This window comes from Aristolochia californica, unplaced genomic scaffold, assembly GCF_029961685.1.
Source record: "Aristolochia californica isolate CCGP_79_NKW_82.1479 unplaced genomic scaffold, dmAriCali1.0.hap1 SCAF_1, whole genome shotgun sequence".
Taxonomy (NCBI): Eukaryota; Viridiplantae; Streptophyta; class Magnoliopsida; order Piperales; family Aristolochiaceae; genus Aristolochia; species Aristolochia californica.
The window spans coordinates 954,184-980,202 of NW_027181770.1; the positions used below are offsets into that span (position 1 = coordinate 954,184).

Sequence of the window (26,019 nt, forward strand, 5' to 3'; positions counted from 1 at the left end):
AGTGAGGGAAAAGTTTTCAATAAATGCTCTTTTACAAACAAAAGGGCCAAAGACAAAGATGTAAAACGAAAAGGAGAGAAAAAAGATAAAAGGACATCTGTCAACAAGAATTGGGAGGCACGCAAGGTCCATGGCACCAAGCAAGTTGAACTGGATGCATCCAATAGGTAAATACGGGAACCCTGATGCTGTGCCGGGACCTCCAACAGTAACAACTAAATGAAAGCACTTCTTTCTGTATAATGAAATAGATGCACACATTAAAAAGACCAACAAAGGGCTCAAGAAACAGGTACCTGCCCAATGTATAAATTCTTATCGGGTCTAAAAATCACATAGACACATGAAACCCCAACTGTTGAGGGAGGTGGCTGCTCCCTTGCCCCTATTGTCACACAACTGACCTCCACAAGTTCTGCCATATTCTCCTGTTTGTAAAGCTCAATCAACCTCTTCTGGCATATCATGGTAACAGCACTTTCCACTTCTTTCAGTACATCTGTGTGATTTGATTCGTCCTGCCCAGAAGATACAGGTTTCACATAAATCCTTCTAGATGAGTCGGTAACTTCATCAAGATTATCCACACTAGAATCAGGGCACAGCTGCTCGATTCTGTCATTCATCTGTTCTGAATACAAATGCTTTTTATTAATTGAACCATAGAGTTCTTCTGCTCTTCTTATTAATTTTTCAGGAATCCCTTCCTTTAGGGCTGTTTCAAATGCCAGGCTTTCTCTACAGATTCCATCAATCAATATCCATGTGGGTTCAGTGTGACCATCAACTACCTCTGTTCCCATTGCCTTATGCACTGTTCTTTTTGTCTGCAATGGTAAGTCAAAAATTCCGTGCAAGTGGGTTGAGACAACACCAAGACAACCAATAGCATCTAGAGCTTCAATTATGCTACCAGCTATGCATGTGCCTTTCATCATCTCCGTGCCCCTACAGATTTCATCCATGAGAACAAGGCTTCTAGGTGTTGCACTGGTGACTATGGAACGAATCTCTGACATTTCAATCTGATAAAAATCATGCCACAAAATGGTTGTGTTAGGAGCAGCCATTAGTAAATCGAAGAAATAAGTAGGAAAAAGATTGTGTAGTTCTCATACACGAAACCATCACAATCTTGTAAGTAGCCTATTCTACAAAGTAAACTAAAGCATCTTGCAATCTGCAATACAGGGGTGATTCATTTTCAGCTTCTTTTCCACTTCTGGCTTTTGTATGTGTTGTCAGGCTGTGGTAGAGTAAGGGCAGAGAAGAAATTGATACAAAGAAAACAAAGATGTACCTGGAATGAGCTTTTACCATCAGCTGGACTATCATAAGATTTCATGTGGAGCATAATTGAGTCAAAATGAGGAATGACAGCCGACTCTGCCGGCACCATTAACCCACAAATCCCTAGTAATGCTGCGGCACATATAGACCGAAGAATGCTTGATTTGCCACCACCGTTAGGCCCTGTAAGAAGAAACAAAGATTGCATCTTTATAGTATTCCTTACAGCATTGCTCTGCACACCATCAAGCCAGTAAGGAGATAAACCGGCTATCTCCATCTTGTGGGTATCTTCAGATGATTCTTTCTCCTGTAAGAAATATAAAAAGACTGAATGTTAGGAGCAAGAAAGCAAGGGCAAGAACACAGTTGAAGGGAAATGAAAGTTAATGGCTTTTTTTTATTCCTTGAAATTTGATAAGGGCATCTAATTGTCAGTATTCAATCTCAAGTCAACAAGTAATACCTCAAGTCTGTGAAACTCAACAAGGGTTGGAAGGACCCATTTCCTCCTCCTACCTTCACTGCAAGTAAGAGCAGACAAAACTCAGAGAGAATGAGTGGTTAAGTGGCACTACAGAGAAAGAGGTTCCCTTGAACTGGAAGAACATACATATTGTATTCAAGAGTTAAATCTTCAAAATGACACTATTAAATGTTGTATATCCAAACAGGACCTCATGTCTAAAAATGAACAGACAAATGTAGCCTTGCTGTTAATTATCCTAACTGAAAAAGTTATAAATTTATTAAGACTACATTGCACAAAATTAAAAAAAATGAAAAATATAAATTTTTTGGCTTTAATTAGAGAAAGGGGGAGGGTGTCCAACTTCCTGCAGAGAAAAGAGGAGGGAAGGATGGCCCTTCGTATTCAGTGAAGGTGTGTGGGATTGAGTGGTGGTGGTGGTGGGTGGGTGGGTGTGTGTGGGTGTGGGTGTGTGGGTGTGTGTGGGGGGGAGGGGGTTGGGACATAAAACATCTAAGAGACTGCATACGAAAATACAACATCGAAGAGGGATGTGTTTAAAATTTACCCATTATTGAATGTAATAAACTAAATGAAAAGGAAAACGATTTAGATATATTCCAGGAGGTAAGAAATACAAAGTAAGTACAACAAAAAGAGAGATAAAAGAGAGAAAATTTGATCCTTGTGAACAAGGTGCCTTTCAATAGTAAAATTCCCGACAACCTATGTATAGGCAGTTTGGGCCATACTTGTCACCAAAAGGTACGATAATTCATTGACAATAAAAATATTGACAGAGAGAATTACTGCAACATAGTTCTGGAACTTGACGCTACCTATACTCCAAATTAGTTACACAGAAAATTGAATTGAAAAAGAGAAACACTTGTTCATTCCACAGTGGTGATCTACAAACTCTACCTCACATGAGAGAATAGTGCCTTTGCAATGATGATCAACATGGAAGAAAAGACAAGAATATTTGTCTTGGACTGCAGTTCAGCAGAAAGTCCTCTAAGCAGCTCTAGAACATCAGACTTTGCTCTATCACATGCTTCATGGTACCTAACGAGATGAAAAGGTTATGCAATTTAGACAAATGACCAACGAATTAGCTTTCATCTGTCAATATACTAAACTCACCTGCTTAAGGCATCCTCCACCTTGCTAGTGGTGAACCATTCCTCCCCAACCTTTCTCCCTTTTGAATCAGTTGCAGGTTTAAGCTGTTTGATCTGCTCCTCCCCAGGGGCTCCGGACCACACAGATGGTGCAAAGCGCTTTCCTTTAAACCAAACAGCCTCATGCTCCCTTGCATAAGATATTTCACCTTTTGGCCCACCAAGTGTAGATATGACAGCTTTTACCCTTGAAACTATAGGAAGGAAATCCTCAGTAACCTGGTGGAATAAGGAAGCACCTGTTAAAGCTCTAGTAGATTCTTTACCCTCTGTCCTCTCTCAACAATGTGATTAGCAGCTCAATTTAAGACAAAATGAACACAAATAGGAGTACTGGATATGATCCTGGTGAAATATCAAAAGCAATCTAGCAGTAGATTTTTTTTTTTAAATGGTCAGTGACTTTTATTGCATAACTATGATAAATACATCAAAAGGGGATAGCCTCCCCAAGATAATCTAGCAATATCTCCAGCAGCTGTAGATGACTAGGAGTTTGCAACATACTGCTTTAGCAATATCTCCAGCAGCACTGTCCACCTCCGCAAAAGCTTTTTCTGCATGGATTCTCTTCACACGTCCTTTCCATGAAGACTCCGTATCCTCAAAAAATTCATCAGGTATAATTGAAATGGAGTTTATTTCTTGATCAGTTTCGCCATCCAGATGTATCATTTGGCTTACTCTGTGTGAAATCATTTCACACTCAGTTACCTAGAGAAAAAAGAAAGGTAAAACATTAAGCATTTGCATTGAGTTTGAATACCTAGATTACATGAGAAGAAAAAGGGCACTCGAACTTATTTGTCTGCGTTCAAAGAATAGAAAAAGGGCATCACATCAGAGCAAAACCAGTCATGATATTTGTCATCAACCTCGTACCAAAGAAAAAATCATGAGTATCTTTTTTTCTATTTTCTCTTTTTTCACTTGGTGCTATACGCAAAACACACACATACAACATCTTCAAATTTCCTTGAATATTTATTTTCTTAAAAAGAAAATGAGGATAACTCTGGTATACTGCAATAAATGGAAGGTTGTTTAGAGAATAAATTTGCTCATAGGCAAAACAGATGTCCCTATGCATTTGAGATGCTAGAATTACTTCTTTTTAAAATAAAGTTAGAAAATTTATTAAAGAGAGAATCTACAAGAGTACAAAAGAAAGGAAGAGGCTGCCCGGAAGAAAAAAGACTCATCTTGTATCTAAAGGGAGTAAATTACCCAAAATAATATCGTGTAAATCAACCCCCGACCAAACTAGAGAATCTACGATATAGTTAGCACTTCCTAAAACATGAATCCCAACAAAAGTCACACCTCACAAAGAGAAAGAATCTCATAATAGACATGAAGTAATCGACATGGGATGTATCTTTTCCATGAGCCAACTAATGACCAATGTAGAATCTCCTTCAATAACAAGGGAAGCTGTGAGGAATTGCTTATATACCCTTAAACCGTGAAGGATAGTAAGGAATTCTGCCTCTGAAGAGCCACAAACACACAAGGAATATAGAAACAGAGGGGACCATCCCTAAATGATCTTTAAAAACACCTCCTCCCATGAGCCTAGATTGCCTTTAGACTTTCGTCAAATTTAAGTTTAAGCTAACCCCCTTGAGGAGAGGATCATTGCACAACTGAAGCATGCTTGAAAGAGGGAAAGACAACCACATCCTACCAATCCTCCCTTACAAATGCTACAATTACTTGTTAGAAAATGAAACTCTTACTATCTCTCTCTCTGCTTCCTTATTTAGCAAATGCATTTCAATCTAACGACTTAAGTTTGATCTTCTTCTTATTCTATATCTTTCTCGTGCCCTATGGTTTCCGTGATTGACACCCATGGAATAAACACTATCGATGGAGGTGTTTGCTCTTTCTTTTAGGTCTATATACATTAGTATCCTCCATTGCAAAGTCTTGGACTCCTTTGTGATAGCTTGCAGTTCAATGGTACTAAGTTCATCACAATATTCTCTATTTTTTATTTTTTTTTGTAGTTCAAAATGTAGGTTGGAGCTCGAACCCGGTTCAAACTCGAGCTCAAACTCGGTTACATTTTTTTGGCTTGAGCTTCAATTTTTAGACTCGAGGCTGAGCTCAAGCTCGAAGTATTCAGATCAAACCAAGCTCGTTCGAGCTGGGCTCGGCTCGATGCCACCCATAATTCTGACCCTATTTGGGTTTGCTGACTCCATTGAAGTTGAAAGTAAAGCACCCCTAATGAGCATCAAGTTATTCTCTCAATTTTACTCTTGCACGCTAATTGTTGAAGGGAATTTTCTTCTTGTCAACAATTGGATAAAAAATGAGATCCTCGTCCTTGGAGATTAAAACACATGTACAACGAAAACCTTCTCTCTCAGTTGTTCTCAGAAAGTGACTTGGCAGCACACATTCCTGGGACTGCCAATGGTGAATATGACCCTCTTGCCAAGCTTGGGGCTTCTCGATTTTCCCTTTCGATAGGGGAGTCCTTCCCCTTAGGTGATTTAGATTGCTCAACCTGTGTTTGGGCTTCTTAGTATTCATTGTTCTCTAATGAAATCATCACTATTTAAAAAAATATATTATGTACACATAACTGTGGAAAAAGGGCAATCTTGTAAATAACTTGAATTTAAAGAGTGAAAATTTTTTATACAGAAAACATTGACTGCTTAGGCAAGAAGTCCTACTAGTTTTTGTTTTAATTTTTTTTTTAAATGTTAAATAGGAAGCTAAGTACCAAGAAGGTAATCATTACTCAAGACAGATATTTAAGATGCCAGCTACTTAAGATTGCTAATATACTGAAATTACAACATATTGTTGCAGGTAATTCATTTCCATTAGATATAGCCAAGATTTTACTTTTTTGGGCTGAATTTTGCTAATAGAGTGAAATTTCTATAATTAGTTTGCATCTCTAAGAAGTCAGAGATTCAGATATTGACAGTCATATATGACCCTCTTAACTGCTCTAACCCCATAAGTAAAGGCACCTTTTTTTTTTTTTGAGGGTGGAGGGGGAGGAACAGAAAGGTTGAGATGCTTTTGCTTTTATTACAGACATAAAGCGTGACCAACTATAAGTACTTGCTTTTCATATCTTTTTTCTGTTGATTAAGATCCTTTGTCAATCTCCAGTATTTGAGAAATCCTTTTCCCTTCCTCAGGCTTGAGGTGCAGCCTCTCCCTCCTTGTTTAAAGAATAAAAATGGTAAACAAAAAGAAAAGATCAACGATCCCTTACCTAATCAACAGAAGGGCCACATACTTCATTTGGCTGAGCGTAAGTTGAAACAAGTACATGAAGCTAAAAAAGTGGTACGCATTTGGTGCCCAAATCAATGGCTTTCAAATTTTGTGCAAATAATCCATTTTCAAGAGTGAAAATGAAACCAGGAATGCTTAAAAGAAAAGCGGGAAGCTAGTTCTGACTACCTACCAGAGTTCCCCACTCAACTTTCAATCCAGTTGCCCCCCAAGTGGGATCCAATAACATTTGCAGGATAGAATTGAGCTCTGGGTTTTTGTGCATGAGTAGGATTTCATCAACCACATTCTTGATTCTTAAGAACTCAATATGATTTGCCTCTTTTGATTCCAATAGTTTGACAAGCTGCAAGAATAATGTAAAGTAGGCATTCTTAAAGGCAGATTAACAAACATTGATTACTAAACAGTGACGGACAACAAAAATAGAAATCTGAAAAATCACATTCCAAGAGAATTATTATAATAAGAGAACGATGTTTTAAGAAAAAAAGTGAAGCAGTATAGCAGAAAAACTATTGACAACAGTAAACACAAGTCAGAATGGGTAAGATTATGATAGAACAAAAGCAATTAGGGAAATTTGACAGTTAGAGATGTATGAAAGTGACACCAAAATCTTGTTCCAAGAAGGCAACAAAGAAAACATATACATCAAGTGTTCACACTTCCTAACACTCTCTGGGTGCCAATAAATGATACAATCTAGTTGTACTGGTTTTGTGGGCTTAATCACATGAAAAAAAACAGGCCAGGGTTTTAGCTGGGTCTGGATCCTGATCCAACAAGATGGTCAAATCCAAGTTTTGGTTCCTTGCCAGATCCACTTACAGGATTGCAATAAAATATGACTTATCATGAATCCAGATTCGGTTATGACACTAAGAACAATCAGCTCCTTGCTTAATCCTCTTATCAACCACAAATTCATCGCATAGAATGTAGCCATCCAAGACAAACTGACAGAATAATGGTCATAGATGACACAAAATGTCCTTGGTTGTGAAAATTCTTGGGAAAAAAATGGTCAAAGTAACCTACTTTTGTTCACTAATAAAAATCTCAATGAACCCCAAGAAATTCACTATGAGAACAGATGGGATATAAATGCTATTGAGACTGGCAATGTTAAACCATGAAGTCCTTTCATAAACATTTTCCCAAGAAGACAACAGTACTTAGTTCAAGGGCCAATACCCTTCACAGTATGCGCAGGGAGGTTGAAAGAGAAAAGAGAACAGGACCCCAAGGGAGCTTGGATTTGGAAAAAGTAGCCAAAGTATGGGATAGATCATGGAAGCCCATAGGGCCCCGGAAAAGATCTAAAAATGATACGAAACAAGAAATGGGTCATCAACTGATTTTTTTTTACCCAATAGGCTTTTGAAAAAGCATAATTCTTGGGCTGACATCAGGGATTTGATGATTCAATCCGCTTCTAAACAAAAAGCCGAAGTCTGGGTCTGTTTGCCAGTGTTCTAAAGAGAAATACACCTATTGGACAGAGTCGCTCACCTATAACACACGTAGGTTGCTGCATCTACATGTGCACAGGGGATCTCAATCTGGTTGGATACAAATCCCATGGATCGTGCAGACCCATAACCATATATTAGGTTAATAAATTTGGAATCAAATGTTGAAGTATCCAACTATAAGCATAACCAGATTATGGCCATAGTCAGAATCATCAGACTCAGCCCTACTTCTATGTGCATCAAAAGCAAAACTGGTGTGAAGTCTCAGCAATAGTTACTTTAGCAAACAGAAAAGGGGAAACAAGAAGCAAAAACCATAAATACAGATATTATACATCAACAGACGGAATTTACAACTCAAACTTCACATATGACTAAGTTTCAATCTCCTTCGAAGATTATGTGGACATAGGATCAGTACATGAACCATCTGCCAAAGGGAATATACTGATTGACTTGAATAAATTAATAGAAGCATCTTAATCACATGTTTCCCTCAGTTCTCATCTATAACCAAGAGTAAACAAAATAACCCTCCAAATAAGTTTGTTGCAGGTTAAAGCAATATAACTATTACAGTCATCGAATATAATCCAGTAAAACTGAAACAGAAGGATATATGCTTATGGACTTGTGATTTCAATGACTGGGCAACAAGGATACAGACCTTTGCAGCAGATACACAAGTGAACTCAGGAATTGAACAGGTTATGCCACTCATAAGCCTGCATGTTGCTGCCAGAAATAAATCTGCATCTTAGTACATTCATAGGTGGGCAACCAAGTGTATCAAAAGGAAAGTTGCATGCCGACTGAACAAAAACAAGAACTTAAGTTTTCATAAAAAGGCTTTTCAGTATATTCAAGAAGATACATTAATTGCAAAATGATGTCTTGTATGCATCATGCAGGAACATTAGCTGCATGAAGAAAAAATTAAAAATTCAGAACATGTGAGACATACGAATATTTCCACAATTTAAGATAAAATGGTTGAATTGGAAATTGTTTATGTTCCTGGACAAACACTTAGAAATTGTGAAACACAATGTATACAGGAAGTTCACCTTATTGAAGTAATCATATCATAAGGCAGCAAAAACTGAAAGTTTCCAAAGCACATCTGCTACATGATAAAAATGCCATGTACTAAAGTTCAACCACTGTCATGTCTTTTCTTCTTTTTCCTTGTCCTTCTTTCTTCTTTTTGAAGGACTATTTACACTTACTACCAGCAAGTATGGGAGAAGATACCAGACATTACAGGTGTTAGTTGGGAATAATTCCAAACAGATTAAAGTCAGGAAAATTATGTAACCGTTAGTCGGGAAAGATTCCGAACTTTAACAAGTCAATTTGGAATAAACTGGGTCCAAGTTTAACATAGTATCAGAGTAGGTTGTCTGTTTTGTTGAGCCTATTTTGTGGCTATTTAGTTGGTATATCATTTATGTTGTCCACATCTCAGCCCTATTTCCTTTGTTTAGGCCTAGACGTGAGGAGGAGTGTTTGTAGGAATTCCCCTAGGTTAAAGAAAAGAAAAATCATACAGTCATTAGTTCTCCCATCCTTGGCTAGTCATTTTGAAAAGAGACCTGAAGCCAAATTTAACAACATGATTATTTGTGAATAAGACAAACCTGATCCAGCAGTAAGCAGGGATCAATTAAAGCATTACATAACTAAATATTTCTTTACCTTGAATTGCTGCGGCAATCCCATATGTTGGAGGATTAAAGAGAAGATCTCTTATATATCTATGAAAAATATTGCAGAGAAAAATATTAGAAATTTAACCCTATAAACATTGCGGGGAAAGATAGAAAAGTGTTCTACTAACTTTACTGGAAGGCCAGCAACATTTGAAGGGAACAGCACTTTCAACAAGCTTGGAATTCCCTCTGTTTGAATGGCTCCTGTAGCACGTATTGCAATGTTACTTAATTATGATCCATACCATTCACATCCACTCATCAACAATAGTAGAATTATTTAAAAAAATGAATTTATCCAACCAATTTGAGTAGCTGTTCCAAGATACAAAGGACGAGGTCTTCTCTCGGAAGGTACAATGATGTTTCGGAAAGGTGCCCCAATATCTAGGCCATAAAGCTCCCTCACCTTTGAAAAAGTAAAAGAGAATCTAAATTTGAGACCTCAAATCAAATTTAAACACAATTGAATATGAAGTGCTTGAAAACATTAAATTAAAATGAAATCCGAAAATGATAAACTTAGAAATCCATGTACAACAAGATCCCAACCACACCTTGCACAAAAGCTCAGAGACAGGACCACCATCAAACCACTCAAAGTGCCTCCCACAGCATTCTCCCCACAACAATCCTCCTTCACCAAATTCTCCCCAGTGAGATGTGCCTGCAAAAAGAAGTACTAGCCATAGTCCTAGCTGTTCAAGCTCTTTGGAAAATAACAGTATCATAGAAGGTTTTGATGTCCTTCCCTGCACTCAATTAGAGGTTGAATCGTCTTATTCTCATAAAAATGTTTAAATTTCACAAGCTTGATCAAGAAGGAAAATCGATCTTATTATGTCAAGCTATGGTTAAACTTTTACTTATCAAGCCAGTTTTGGCTGTTGGAAAGCCAAACAGAAGAGTAAAATCGATAACATAAGGGTGTCTAAATGATAACAAGCTTTTAAATCTGACAGCAACACTTAAGCAGGGATACAATGGGGGGGGGGAGGGGGTAATAGTTTTTTTTTCATAATATATTACTATATGCCCTATAAATCTTGAATACGCATTGGCACCCTGATAATGGATGTCCTGATATGCCTTTTCCAGCTCCCCATGCATCTCTAAGCTATAAGATGAATATTGTTGGAAGACATCTCGAAGTGGCATCAAAGTAAATACCTCCCCCACATCAAGGATGTGGAAAATGAGGTAATTAAAAGGTCTTCTCATAAGGATGGCACAAGGGTGTAATTAAAGAAGATGATGTATGTTTACTTATGTCTTTTCTTTTTACAAAGTTTGTAGCCCTAAGGGCATTGTAGTTTTTTTTTAAAAAAAGATGTATATATATAAACAAGAAAAAAACAGAAATTACAAAGAGGGGAGCATATCCCTGACAACCAGCGATTGTAGGGTAGCTCCTAAGGGCATTGTAGTCATTGTAAACCTCCTTCCACAACTATAAATGGAGGCTCAAGGCATGGGGTAGATCATTAAGTGTCCCCTATTCTCTCTCAAATTCGTCCCTAGAATTTTCTCCTCACAAGCCCTCCCTCTCCATCTTTCTAGCTGAGTTATCTCTTCTTTCTCTCTTCTCCTTTTTCTCCTCCTTTTCTTTATCTCCTCTTTCACTACCTTGGTCGAGGACCTTGTCATGGGATCCTAAATTCAACAAATGCCTTGTGAAACACACCAAATAATTAAACCATTGTGTTATTGAAGACAAAAATCGAAGGTGAGGTGAATCATTATGCTTATCACTGAGCCATACCACAAAGAATCTGTGAGTTCTGCATTTACAAGCCCAGATATTTCATCAAATACCATGCACAGGTTACAGCCTGAACTCACAGACGGCTTCAACTCATTCCCTGCATGCTTACAACATAAGACCTCCTATACCAGTTTGGTTTCAGTACCTTCAGTCATTTTTTTGAATGATAATACCTTCAGTTATTTAATCTGCCAATAAAACATTTCATAAATTATAGAACCATATGATCAAGACTAGATGCTGTAATTGTAATCAGGTGCAATCTTCGATTGAATATCCTCATTTTGACCCAAATTTAGATAGTTGAAAAACTGAAAGGAATTTCATGCAAACCTGAAGGATTGTGTCTCAAAGATGTATGCAGAAATAGATAATGGTAATGACAGGTTCTTAGCTTTGTAACAATAGCCTCTTCAGTAAGCCCATCCTCAGCACAATATGTTTTCATTGTCTCCAGCACAGAAATCATGCAATACCCTTTCGCTGAACGGGAAATCCCTAAACACAGCAAAGAACCATTCTAACTATATATCACAAAGTTTACAGATTAAATATAAAATCGTTCACCATTCCAAAAATACAGAATAAATCTCCAGTCTACTTGATTGCAAACAGTTTGTAGTAAAAGAAAAGATTTAACCATAGTAATTATATCTCAGAGACAACATGGATTTTTAGTTACAATTTTCAAATGGTACTAGTCCAAATACATAAGGTACACATTAATGTTACATGCCTAATAACAAATGATATACTTCAGTACCCATAAGCAGTATTAGTTAAATAAGTAATTTTAAAATAAATAAATAGACAAATGAGAGAACAATGAACTGGTGCTTTTTCCATGAAATAGTCAAGCAAATCAGAAACCACTTCAGAGAAGAGAAGTGTGCAAAACAGACATAAAGAAAAAAGATAAAAGAAGGGCAATTTCCAAATACAGCCCTCTTTAAATACTATATTGCCAAATATAGCAACTTAGATGTATTTCCATTTCTACACAAATTTCAAATATGGCCCTCGTAATCTTAACAAAGACCACTATGAGAAGGTCATAATATCATTTAACATTTATAATTTTAATTTTTAAAAATATATTATTCAAACTATATTTTTTAAATATAAACTACTTAATATAAATAAAAATGATAATAATAATAATAAAAGAACACTGATACGGATTGGGGAGGGCTTCCCAGGGGGGTCCCTTCCCTTCTCCTTTTTCAATGCAGAAAGAGAAGGGAAGGGAGAATCTCCTATCCCCACTCTGTAGAGCCCTCCTCTTTTTGGTGCAGGGAGAGAAGGTACCAGAAGATGAGGTCACACTCTTTCTGTTTTTAAAAAAAAAAAATAGCACTCTCTCTATTTTCTTTAATATGACTTTGAATTTTAAAAAATATTATATAATATGGTCATCTTGTATAATACCTAAAGGTTCATGGCCATGTCAGGAAATATGGCATCTAAACAGTTCTCGGACCAGATGGTGAAGACTGCATCATTTGGAAGCAGACCACAGACGGATTCTTCACAGCGAAATCTTTCTACAATGCCAGAACAATCGTCAATGCCAATTCCAGCAAACCAACAGCAATGATTTGGAAGCAAATGGGACCTCCAAAGATAGTCTTCATCAACTTGTGTGCCGCTTGCAACAAATTCCTAACCTAATGACAACCTCCAATGAAGAGGCAAGGTCATAATTAATTCACTCATATGCAGGCTTCGTGGACACGCATGCAGAAGAGACTGTCAACCACTTGCTGTTGTATTGAAGCTTCACTCAGGTCTGGTACCAAGTTTTCCAACTTTTCAATGTATCTGCCCACCTCGATCATATCGTGAGTTTGTGGAGCAATGTACCTTGTGGAATTTGCTTCATTATGGCAGGATGCTTCGGAGAACAATTCTTACAACTGTGCCTTCGGATGTCTGGACTGAGCTGAATAATTGTGTGTTCAGGAACCAAGCCAGAACCGTCAGCATGGTCCTAAACAGCAGTACACAGCACAGCCTATCCCGGCTCCACACAAAAAGGAGTTCCCCCAACTACAGACCTCTCATACATTTGAAAACTGGGCTACGATTGTGGGCCTCCCTCAACTGTCAACAAGCTGCCTCTCCCTGGATCCCCCCACCAAAAGGCGCCAACAAACTGAATTGCTATGGTAGCGCTTGAGGCAACCCTGCCCTCTTAGGTTATGGGAGAATTTTCAGAAACCATAAAGGTGACAAGCTAGCTACATAACTCAGGTCCCCTCAGGCTTGGAGATTCCTCCTTGTTGAAACTGCAGCCCTCTTACATGGTCTCAGGATTGCAGCCAGATAGCCCAACCCCTTTAATTGTGGAATGTGACTAGGCAACAATGATCAGTTGGTGCAAGAAAGAAATCAGCCCTCCCTAGAGACTCTTTCACATAATAGAAGAAATCATGGACTTACCAAGAACAGAGCCATCACCTGGCTCCAGACTCCTAGGTCAGCATATGGGTGTCCTACTACAAGAACAATTTGGATAATTTTAAGACCCATAGGCCTCTTCACTTCATTAGTTTGTAGAATAATTTTTCTCATTTATCTCTTTATGTAACTTTCCCACTGCCTCCTCTCCTCTCGTGAGAGGCATTCCTCTTCTCAATAAAATCACTCTCGCCATTCAAATATATATATATATATGTATATATATATATATATATATGTATATATATATATATATATATATATATATATATATATATATATATATATATCTGAAAATACCACATCTAGATGATTGTGTTTGCAAATACAGCATCCAAGAGAGCAATAGTTGGATTTACCAGATAAAAATAATATTACTTATTCTATGCAAAAGGTAAAGATGAGTAGGGAGTACCAACTACAGGCATTGGATCAGGAAATTCAACATCATGATCAAGACCAGCGAGCCCAAATACATAGGGAGAACCTGGATGGGCATGCCTGAATACAATTGATAAAACATATGTGAATACCTATAAAAATGTTTCAAAGGTAACGTCTCGATAGAAGAAACTACAACTTAATATATCTTCTTCTTAGAACTCTTGTGGTTAAACAACTCAGAAACTTTAGATGGTAACAACTAAATTACCCTCATTTCAAAAAAAAAAAAAAAAACTAAATTACCCGGCTATAAAACGACCTTTACGAGATCGAGCTTGAGTTGGGCCCTGAACTTCCTCCACTATGCACTGTTAAGAGAAAATAAAAAAAATGCAAATTTCATCAATAGAAAGCTTTGCTGAAGATATTAGTATCTTTTCTTTTTATTTCTGATTTTGGACTAATATGTTACTAGCCTCATTAAAGGGATAGTTATGTAATTATGCTTAAGTTGATAAAAAGAAGAAATAAGAGTTGACCTGCACATGTGGTCAATTGCCCTCTCTTCCTCTACACTCTCTTCTCTCTTCCTTCTTCTCCCTTTACCAACTTTTCATTAATTGTGATTAGTATCAACTGCAGGAATTGGAGTTCCTAAGTTCGCCACAAGCCCATGTCCAGTCTCCATTCCCATGGGCACCCCTCATTGGAGAAGATGGTCGAAGCTCTATTTAGTGGCAGCTCTAAAGGTAACTGGTGTCCAACTAGTGATGCTGTTATCAGGGGCCCATGGGGAGCAACTGTTACGAATTCTCTACACCTTTCAAGCATCATGACTCCGCAAAAGTAGAGTTAAGGATCCTTATTCGAGGCATTCCAAAATACGTGCAGCACAGATTTTTGTGTTATTTAAAAAAAAAAAAGCAGTTTTATAGAGTTTGAAGGCAAAGTAACAACACAAACATCAAGAAGGGGAGTCTCATTTTGAAGGGAAGCCCCCTCCATAGCTAAAGAATCAACTAAGCTATTAGTTGATCTAGGAATAAAATTCCATTTACAAAGAAAAAAGCAAGCTAAGTTCAGGATTTCACAGAAACAATGCCAATGCTGCCAGGGGGGGCTTTCTTTCATTCACACCAACTAATCACACTCTTTGAATCACCTTCAATATGAAGCTGGCCTTGAAACTTGTCACGAAAAATTTGAAGACCTTGTCTAAGAGCAAATAGCTCTGATGAGGAAGAATCAGAAATACCAATAGCAACAGAGAAAGTGGCCAAAATCCTGCCAGAAAAATCCCTGAAAGTGCCACCAATGCCAGATGGTCTGGGGTTCCCAAATGAAGAACCATCAAAATTAACTTTATAAATGGAGGTTCGGGCGAAGGCTGACCATTCCACCAATTTGGGGAGAGAAACCGAATGAAGCAGAGCTACCTGAGCCTAGCTGCTCCTCAACATGTCACTAAACAAATCCAAAGTCTTCAGCCAAAACACAATCTGAGAGAAAACCTTCTTGGCCAGGAACTCCCATGAAGAAGACACATGATGAAAGTGCCTAAGATTATCTCATTTCAAATCACCCAAAGAATGAAGGTTAAATGTGCTTGAAGCATTACTTTCCCTAACATAAGAAGGCAAATCCCAAAGAGAAATTAGATTAAAAAAAACTGCTGGGAGGCACAAATCATATCAAACATACAAAAAAATCTGATCCAAATGCACTACGGAAATCTGCAGTGTAATATAAATGTTCAATGGACTCTTCCTCAAGTCCGCAAAGCAGACATAAGGGATAGGTAATAAAAGAGTCACGATTTGAGTAACACAGATTTGCAAACTATTTGGTGGTGGAAGGTGATTCTGCGATTGTCATCAGTTGAGCTTCAGGGGAAAACTCCCCCAGCTCATTTCTGGTATTTATTTGATGAGCTAAAAGATATAATGGGGAAACGTAGTCATATCTTGGACAAAAGCGTTTAGAAGCAATCGTGGGCACAGCCATCCAGAAGCACCAATAATGTTGCACATCCATTAGCAAGAAATGGTGTGGCCACAAACATTGTAGTGAAGGTAATTCTTACATGATGGACAAATAACCTATGTACTTTTTATATTTATTTTTTTCTAGTTTATGGCTCACTGGCCTGATGTAATATGGCTAAGTGGTATCTTTTCTCCTCTAGAAGCTTCTTAATTTAATTTTTTCACTGTTACAAAAAAATTTGAGGTTCGGTATCAAAATCAAAACATGCATAAATCTCAAGACAAGAGCTCATTAAGGCTGTATGGCATGAAGACCCTCTCTCTCAAATCCAAGGAAGAAGATAAAATTTGCTTAAAGAGATCAAGTTTGCTCGTCAGAAGAGAAGTGGAAAGCTGGAGCTTGTGCTCAAGGATTGCAAGAAAACAACAAACTGGTTGGGGTTCTTCCATACTACTTGATCGACAAATTACCATGAAATAGTTCCCTTGCAATCTTCAACTAAGAATTGAAACTTCCTCAAACAATGACTTATACTTCTATTTCGTCTAGGAAACTTTTGACATGAGAGATGACGAATTCTCACTCCCAGATCTTGCGACAACTTAAAAAGTTTGATATTGAACACAGAACTATCTTCCCATGCCCTCTTACCGCCAATTTACCAAGTTACCCTACACACCCAGTTGACAAAAATACCCCTAGGTACTTCTATCATATGGCAGGAAGGAAATTTTGGAATAGTAGTATCCACAAAAAAAAGCCAAAAAACAATGATTACAGAAGTAACCACAAAAGTAAAGAGAAGCCATCGTATGTTTTTAGTGATTATAGAATTCTAAATAAAGATTTTTTTTTTTTTGATAAAGATGTATTTATATAAACAAGAGAAATTACAGAAGAGGGAGCAAATCCCTGACAACCAGAGATTATAGGGTAGCTCCATGCTTGGCAAGCACATCTGCTGCCGAATTTACAGATCTCGGAATGTGAGACCAAATACAAGATAAAATTGAGGTAATCTTAAGAATCTCCCAAAAAATATCCCAATGACGCCATGTAGGAGGGGATGCACACTCACACCATCCAATGACCACCTTCCAGTCCCCTTCAATATGAAGGGGACCGTTGCACTTATCTCTGAAAACACGGAGCCCGTTGAGGAGGCCATAAAGCTCCGCAGACGTAGAATCGGTGATTCCTAAAGGGCCGGCATATGAGAAAAGCTGGTTGCCAGAATGATCCGAAATAACCCATCTGAATTTAGAGATCCCGAGATTACCAAGAGAAAAGTCATCAAAGTTCAACTTAAGGTAACCAGGTCCAGGAGGGAGGAAGGTCATGATTAGTTAGGTTTGTATCTCTCTTTCTCAGTAATATACTTTCACACTTTTCCTCAAAAAAAAAAAAAAAAAAGGTTCAGGAGGGATCCATTCCTGCATAATCAGGCTTTGTCCCAGAGTGCATCATAGCCAAATTACTCTAGTTTTCACAGATAGGAGTACCCACAAAGGAGGAGAAAGACTTCTTAGTCAGGAACCAAGAGGAAATATGTCCCACCACTCGGTCCGCCACACGATCAGTTGCTTCACTTTTTCCATCAAACCTCCTTCGATTGCGTTCATTCCAAAGTCCCCATTGGATGAAACTAGCACAAGAAGAGAGCATCACCTTTCCGAGGCCAGGAAGGGAAGTACCAACCTCAAACTAAAAAACTGCATTAGCTTGCACTAAACATACATAAGCATTCGAAGTGATTTTGTGAAACATTGTTTAAACAGTTGATGGTGAATAGTAAATGCTTTTCACATTTAAGCTAATATTTTTCCACCATTTGCCCTAAATGCAGAGGGTATGAACATGATCATAAAAGCTTAAAACATGATAATAAGCTACTGCTTGATAATTGACATTTCCCCCCCTCAAGTTGATTGCACAAATTGGCTCCAAAAACCGCCCAACATTTATGATCTTAGAACTAGTTTCAGCATTTTAGAAGGGACTGCAAAATAGAACATTTTAATCTCCCAGCAACTGAGGTCTGAGAAGGATATTGTCACTTGCATTTGCATGATTTGCTTCAAATGCAAATATAATGCAAATAAAGGTTAGTCAATCAAATAATTTGGAAGCAAATGTAAATGAATAGCAAGATAGAAACAATTAAGGATGAATAAATGTGCAAACCAAGAATTGATACATCCTATTATACTTCTTTGTCTGCATAAGCCACATTACTATTAAATCTGCCTCACTAACACTTAGTGAATAGAAGTTATTTTTTAGGAAGGTATAATTAGGTTTTACTTATTCTGCAGGAAAGTGCTTTCTACTTAGAAACTGAATTCCTGGGGTTAATGAGATGCAAGGACATAGATGTATTTTTTATATTGATTAATTTATAAATAGGGGAGACGGTATGTAAACCCTAATCTCTCTCATCTTTTTTCTTCTGCAAAATTCAATACAGTACCAAAGCAGGCACGATTTTAAGATGGAAAAGGAAAAAATGATGATGATGATGATGATAAAGAAGAAAAGTTCAATTCCTTGCATTCTTATTCCCAAAACACGTTTTTTCCTTAGTGTTCGCACTATCATACCACACTTTTCACATTTCAAATCGTATATTTCTAGAAAGACCTACTGAGTCTAGTTTCCGACACAAAACATTTTTTGGCAGTCGAAGTTTCCTACAAAGAGAAAGCAACATCTGAAGCAGACAAGGTCAGGCAATAAGAAGGCTTTGAGCAGCAGCAGAAAGCTTCAATTTGTAGGATGATTTGTGACATCAAGAACAAGACTTTATATAGAGTATTATAAGTAAAAAAATAAAAATTGTGACACTATTTTTAATCCAACAAACAATTTCTCAATCTGATTTTTTTCTAGAGAGAGATATTGACATTAGAAGAATCAAAGGTAATGTGAAGGCCTATTGCATGCGGAAATTCGAATTTTAAGCCTGATTTCTTCCTTATCTTTTTTAGTTGATTTTTTTGTTTTGCCCAAGTATCTTATTTGTTTTCAAACTTTACTGCAAGTCTATTAACACAAGTCATTTTTACAACAGTTTTTTTTTTAAGTTTCCCAATTGAATTTAGAGTTTGTGGTTTTCTATTTCAGAAAATTTTCTTGTTTTGATGCTTACAACAATGTCAAACATGGTAGTTTGTTTTTTGGAACTCCTTCAAGTTTCCCCCTCTAGTCTCAACAAGTCGTCTTTTGTCCTTGTTTTATTTGCTTCTACATACCGCATTAACAAGGTCGGTACTTCATGAACTCCAGCAGAATGTTTCAGCTCATGATTGGCTTTAATTTATTTTTAGTCACTTTTTTTTTGTTTGATGTATTTATATATAAACAAGGAAATTACAAAGGAAGAGGGAGCAGCTCCCTCACAACCAGAGATTGTAGGGATGCTCCTTGCTTGCTAGCACATCTGCAGCCGAATTTGCAGATCTCGGAATGTGAGACCAAATACAAGTGAAAAGTGAGGTAATATATAAAATTTCCCGAAAGATATCCTAATGGCGCCATGTAGGGGGGAAGCATGTTCACACCATCCAATGACCACCTTTGAGTCTCCTTCAATGTGAATTGGACCACTGCAATTGTCTCTAAAAATGTGGAGCCCATTGAGAAGGTCATTAAGTTCAACTGTTGCAGAGTCAGAAATGCCTAAAGGACCAGCATAAGAAAAACATTGATTGTCAGATGAATCCGAAATAATTCCCCCAAAACCAGCAATCCCCGGGTTGCCAAGAGACGAGCCATCAAAGTTCAACTTGAGGTAGCCAGCTTCTGGGGGGGTCCATTCCTGCATTGCTGGAGCCTGGATCCCAAAGTGCATCCTAGCCACGATATTCCAATTATCTCAAATAGAGGTTCCTTTGAAGGAGGGAAAGGCCTTCTTAGTTATGAACCAAGAAGATATTTGCCCCGACACCCTTTTCCGCTACTCTTACATCCAATTCACTTTTAGCCTCGAACCTCCTTCGGTTGCGTTCATTTCATAGCCCCCATGATACGAAACTAGCACAGGCAGATAACAACATTTTTCCAAGACCCGGGAGGGGTAGGCCAACTATCAACTTGCTAAAAGAGATCAGATCAGTTGATATGCAAAATTGCAGCCCCATTTTGCCTAGAACAAAGGTCCACACATACCATGCAAAGGGGCAATGTAGGAGAATATGACTGACAGTTTCCGCTTCAATGTTGCATACGTTGGGTGGCCCCTTCTACTAAGCGCATCACTCGTGAGAATCTTACTTTGGCAAGCGCTCCACATGAAGAATCTTATCTTTGGAGGTGCACAGAGACATTTTTAGTCACTTTCTAATCAAGGATTTAGAGACATTAAAATACTTCCTTGGGATCATAGTAGCAAGAAGCAAAGTAGGTATTGTTTTGACTCAAAAGAAAGTATGTGATTGTTATGCTACATGAATATGGGTTGCTAGGAGCTAAACCTGCCGAAATTCCTACAAAAGTTGGCCATAATCTTCATGAGGAGAACAGTAAGACTTTGTACAGGAGATTGGTAGGCAAGTTTATTTATGCCACAATGACCATACCATATAGCCTTTGCAATGTGTGTGGTCAACCAGTTTATTGAACACCCAAGAAAGACTCACCTAGAAGTTGCATTGAAAACATTGCAATACTTGAAGGGTACGCCAAGAAAAGGGTTGTTATATGAGTCGCATTTGTAGATTCTAGGATATTCTTATGCTAACTATGCCGGTTTTGAACTAAACGGAAAATCTACTTCAGGATAGTGTGTTTGATGGAGGCAATTTAGTAAGCTAAAAAAACAAAAAAGCAGGCTATAGTTGCCCGTTCCAATGCAAAGGCTAAATATAAAACATTAGTAAGTGAGCTTTTGTGGGGCTTCCTTGTTAAAGAGACTATGACCATGTACTATGACAATCAAGTTATTGTATTCATTGCAAGTAATCCAATATTTCATGAAATTATTAAACAAGTGAAGGTTGTTTAATGCTTTATCAGAGATGTTGCCATGAGTGGAGCAATGGTTACTCCCTACATTAGTCTACTGATCAACTTCGAAAACGAGATCATGGGATTTTTTTAACAAATTGGGGCTTCTAGATATATGTGTTCCACCTTGAGGGGGAGTGTTAAAGTTGCAAGTGTCAAGGGGATTTTGAATATTTTACATACTTGGGTTTCCCCTCTAGGGTTAGAAGAGTATTTGTCTATTTATGATGTACATTGGGTTCAATTTTCAGGTCTATATGATGTGTATACTAGGAGATGTAGGTATTTGATTCTAGAGGAGCATTTATGTCAATGTACTAAGTTTTCACTAAAATGACCTATTTAATAAAGAGAGAGGTCAAATTCTAACCTCCGAGAAGAGTGTTGCACATTGCAGCACTCCATTATTCTATCTCTTCCACTCAATTTAACATCCTGCATCAAAATTGGTCATTCTCATTAATCTAGTGATTTGATGAGCATCACCTCCTTATTTTCCTTAAATTTAGAGAGTCAGTTTTGGAAATATGAGTTTTGCATTGTGTGCCTCCTTCTATCTGAAGTATGGATGCTCTACTTTTTACTTGCATCTTTGAGTTCCTCAGTATTTCTTCAATTTGTCATTATTTTTCATCACTTCAGAGTAATACCTATGGACGCACCAACAAAAATCAAAAGTGCACCCAACATATACCTTGAGTCAAGCCTTTTTATTTTTCATCCAAATGGTATTTTTTATGAGCTACCCTTAAAAAGTGAGTAGTCGTTTTTCATACCCTAAAATTAAACTTCTTTTCCTCCTTTGAAATTGAGTGAAGTTTTTTTTCAAACTTAAACCATTTTGACTTGTACATGAAATTTTATTGTTTGGCTAGGAGTGATTTTTCTTCTTCCATATTTGTTTTGTCCAAGCTGGGTCTTTGTGTCCTTTTGATCCTAAGCTTGAAGAGAAGTAGACAAAGGTATAAAGAATGAGGTATTTGATTGAAGTCTATCATGCAAAAAAAATTTAGAAGACCAACAATGAAAAATTCCACAAGTAGTGGTTAAGAACATCCAAGTAAGGGGCGCAACGAAAAATGAAGAATTTACAGCAAAGATTTTGGAGGTTGAAGAACATAGAAGTCACATGTACCTAAGTTTTTGAAGACCAATTCTTTTGTTGAAGAAGAACTTTTATATTTCTTCTTATGCTTACGGGACTATGAGATAATTACAAGCTAAAGCTATATGCTCCAGCTTGAGAGGGAGTATTAGAATGTATAATTAGGTTTTACTTATTTTCTAGAAAAGTGTTTTCTACTTAGAAACTGAATTCTTAAGGTTTATGGGCTGTAGGGACATAGATGTAAACTTTTATATTCTTTAAGTTATAAATAAGGAAGAGGGGTTTGTAAACCCTAATCTCTCCTATTTTTTTTCTTCTTGCAAAATTCAACAAGTTCAAAAAGTAAAAAGTAGCAAACTATAGATAAATGAAATTAAAAACATGAAAATGAGATCTACGTACAACAGAAAAGCCAGCACGAGTCAGGTCATCCAGCGTTTGCCGCAAATTCTGCAAAGAAATCCGATGCATGACAGAGATACAAACACATAGAGTCAGTAAGGAAGGAGGGAGGGAGGAAGGGACAGAAGTTAAATGCATACCATGACAGGGCAACCAGCCCTTGGGATACTCTGAGTCCGAAGACCACCAAATGGATTCAGACCAGCATGTTCAACAAGAATGCAAGCATCAAAACCAAGAGCTTCATAAAAGTCTCCTACCTGAGTATGCCAAATTATATGGAGAGAACCGTTAGTTCTCATGGCACCAGCGACATAAACATATTATACACTCCTTATTAAACACAACTTTCCAGTCATCTTAAATGGTCCACCAAACAACTGTACTTTCCTTGCACCAAAAAAAAAAAAAAACTGACAATATTTCTCTGCTGTAACATTTAAAACAGAAAAATAACAATCTTTTCCATTAAAGACTTGATTTTGAATCTGAGGAAAGACACTTAGAGATGAGGAATCTTGAAAATTTGTCAAACATCTCTTTGTTGAAAATAGAGCACCCCCAACTTCTGATGGGCATATCAGATTCCAACACATATTGGAGACCTCAAAATCTGATAAGTATCGGCATATCAGCCAATATGTTCCCCCAGTATCGACTTGAATCCGCCAATGCGGGGTGTTTTAAGTAGGGGGAAATCTAATCTGTATCAGTGATACACCCATCCACACCCCCAACTAACTCGAAGAACAAGACGAGTAGGGATGCTATTTCCACAATTTTTATGTCATGAATAACTGTAATCACTAATACATGTAGATTTCCAAAATACCCTTGTCTAAATGTGCCCTGGAACATAAATTGCAGTATCACTGATTTGTATTTGACACAGGTGTAGTGGACCTCACAAATAGATGTGCACTTCATATCAGCCGTAATGATGGATACATATTCAAATTTTTTATGCCAGAAAGTGATCTCAATATCACTATAGATCCTTCAAGAACTCTGGAGTCAGTGGTAACAAGCCAATTTGTGCCTTGTAATGAACAAACTAATTAGCGAATAAATGCTCTGTTTAATTAGCTGTTGCTGTATGCTGTAATTTTTATTTTTATTTTTTTAAATGCAAGTTGTAGTTTTTTTTTTCTTTTTTGAAAGGCTGAGTCGTAGTCTTTTAGACAATGAAATTTGTAATTTAGAGAAGAATGTGGCTATTTCCTACCTCTTTGCATAATTTATTTTTAAAAAAAACTAATAATGCCAAACTCATTGTAAAGCTTTCTCCATTGTTTGAGAGAGAGAGAGAGAGAGAGAGAGAGAGAGAGAGAGAGGATAAATCTAAGAGAAGGAATTTTTTAGGGTAGTACAGGGCTATACCCTACAGAGTAGAACTTCCCGTGGAAACCTGGATTTGAACTGCAATATCTCAGAGTTGAGTGTCCCTTCTTTTAAACTACAGGACACAGACAAAGAAGCATGGAAGATTGGATATGTTAAAACAACTAAAAAATAAATAAATAAATAAAAAGATGGACACCACCCTAAGGAATATAAACTGCACCAATTGCAAGTGATGTTAAGGTGTTATTGTCCAATACGCAAACTACAGAAGCAGCAAAGAGTGACTTTTTCTTGTTGTGACTAAGATAAAGAATAAAAATTAATCCTAAAGTAAAATGCAGTCCAGCACTAATGTAAAAATGCATTTTCCTAACCTTATAAAGTTCTTCATTGTTTGTTTCCTAAATCACTCCTGTGACAACAAACCTAGCCCAACTGCATGAACTGGCACCAGGCGTTGTGTCTGAACCATCCACATAGGAAAGATGAATCTTAAAGTTAATCTGATCACGGCTCTGATCAATTATTTTTGGGATGGAGAACCTGAACCTGTTTTGTCATGATACTCATACAGAAACGACTTGTTTATGTTTACTCCCCATTATTATGTTTTCTGTTTTTCATCCTTGAAAATCTAATCCTTGTGTTTGTTATTTGAAATATACCTTTCATCTCGAGTACAGACAATGTGTGCTATTTAGTGAACCATATTTAAGCATAGATGAATTTCATATATGCAGCTCTACTTGAAAGAGCATTTTCTTTTTTAACATTCTATATGCAGTTTATCGTTCTCTTTGTGGTTCCATTTTTGTTTGACTCTCTTTGTGAGTTTGTTTATACACCCATTACCATCTCCAGGACCCTCCAGTATGAGTTAAGAGAAACACATGGAGCTACCATCTTGAACCAGGGGCCAACGTCTCAGTTTTCTGAGACGTTTTGGGATAGCAAAAATTCGAGATGTCACAGGTGTCTCAGCCAAGAGATATCAGATATAACATCACACACAGAGAAGATAGATTCTTGTGAAACATCTTGACGAGAAACTCCCCCCCACTTGCAACACATGAATAGCTTAAAGTGCGTTCAAAGTAATTGCTTATATGCTCCCGCCAATTAAAGGTTTTAAGCAATCTTGATGCATAAGAAGTAAGAGCGAGGACTCCTGAAAGAATTTTTTGGGATGGTGTCATTGCTTATAATTTCTAAACATACATCTTTGAAGTGGATTTCATCTAATTTGTGTTATAAAGTGGAGATAGGTATAACATTTTATACTGAAGGTGAGGAGGCCTTTTAGTAGTTAATATTAACTTGCCCTGTTGGACATGCAAAAATTTGTAGAATAAGTCATTTAAAAGAGCATCCACCTTATGGATATGGTGAGGAAGTTAAGTAGCTGACCTCCCATTCTTCAATGTTACATCTAACCCAAGTAGATTGGAATATACAAGCCTTTTAACCAGCTGAACTGATGAAGGCTTTCTACATAGCTCCATCTTCTGCAACAAATCCACAACATTAGACAACAACAGCAGAACATAAGAGACTTTCTTGCGTAAGAGGTTTTCCTCTCCATCCACAGACCTCCTTCCACCACACTATATGTGAATGGTTTTCTTTGTCAGTGAGATATTTTGGTTCTTTCAGTCTTTTAGTTGCTTTTGTTGTGCCTCCTGCAACCTTCTCTGTCTCTGCTTCCAAAGAAAGTAGTCTTTCATTCCTTGCTTTAGCAGCTCTTTTAAGAACCACATCTGATCTGTAGGAAATAGTCCTCTCTCCCTCCCTGTAACAGTTTCATGCAAAAATTAGCATAGTATATGCCTAAACATAAAGCAATTTTAGTGAAATATTAACTAGTATTTTCTGAATATGGTACTACTGATAACAATTTATTTTTAAATGATAATTTTGATCACAATTAGTTATAAAAAAAATAGAGTAAAGAGATACAGAAAAAAGATGATACTACTTTTTGTTAAAATTAGTTCGACCCTAAATAATCCCTATATATTATGTAAGGCTTAAAAGCCAGAACCTCACACTAAGAAATGGCCCACCTATTCGATCCCTCCTATTACCATTGAGCTAAAGGTTTAATCCACAATGTTGAATTTATGGAAAAGAGAAAGACTTAACTAATTTATTGTAATCTGAGTA

The 26,019-nt window shown here is 37.2% G+C and overlaps 1 protein-coding gene across 4 annotated transcripts in view; it reads right to left on the reverse strand.

Annotated features, from left to right (window-relative positions):
• LOC137959823 (DNA mismatch repair protein MSH1, mitochondrial) overlaps positions 1-26,019 on the reverse strand; it is a 34,621-nt gene that overhangs the window by 499 nt on the left and 8,103 nt on the right. The window contains exons 2-21 of one of the 4 annotated variants that reach the window (XM_068807236.1): positions 25,447-25,645; positions 25,264-25,361; positions 23,893-23,968; positions 22,653-22,772; positions 22,513-22,560; positions 14,316-14,380; positions 14,044-14,129; positions 11,502-11,666; positions 9,961-10,070; positions 9,707-9,812; positions 9,532-9,607; positions 9,390-9,448; positions 8,359-8,426; positions 6,386-6,559; positions 3,451-3,657; positions 2,906-3,162; positions 2,684-2,827; positions 1,757-1,814; positions 1,301-1,600; positions 297-1,025 (exon numbers count right to left, since the gene is read on the reverse strand). In XM_068807236.1, the coding sequence (XP_068663337.1) occupies positions 297-1,025; positions 1,301-1,600; positions 1,757-1,814; positions 2,684-2,827; positions 2,906-3,162; positions 3,451-3,657; positions 6,386-6,559; positions 8,359-8,426; positions 9,390-9,448; positions 9,532-9,607; positions 9,707-9,812; positions 9,961-10,070; positions 11,502-11,666; positions 14,044-14,129; positions 14,316-14,380; positions 22,513-22,560; positions 22,653-22,772; positions 23,893-23,968; positions 25,264-25,361; positions 25,447-25,645 (3,145 nt within the window). Of the gene's footprint in view, positions 1-296; positions 1,026-1,300; positions 1,601-1,756; positions 1,815-2,683; positions 2,828-2,905; positions 3,163-3,450; positions 3,658-6,385; positions 6,560-8,358; positions 8,427-9,389; positions 9,449-9,531; positions 9,608-9,706; positions 9,813-9,960; positions 10,071-11,501; positions 11,667-14,043; positions 14,130-14,315; positions 14,381-14,551; positions 14,599-17,906; positions 17,959-22,512; positions 22,561-22,652; positions 22,773-23,892; positions 23,969-25,229; positions 25,362-25,446; positions 25,646-26,019 lie in introns of those variants that run through there. The other 3 variants (XM_068807312.1, XM_068807467.1, XM_068807388.1) reach the window with 3 other exon arrangements.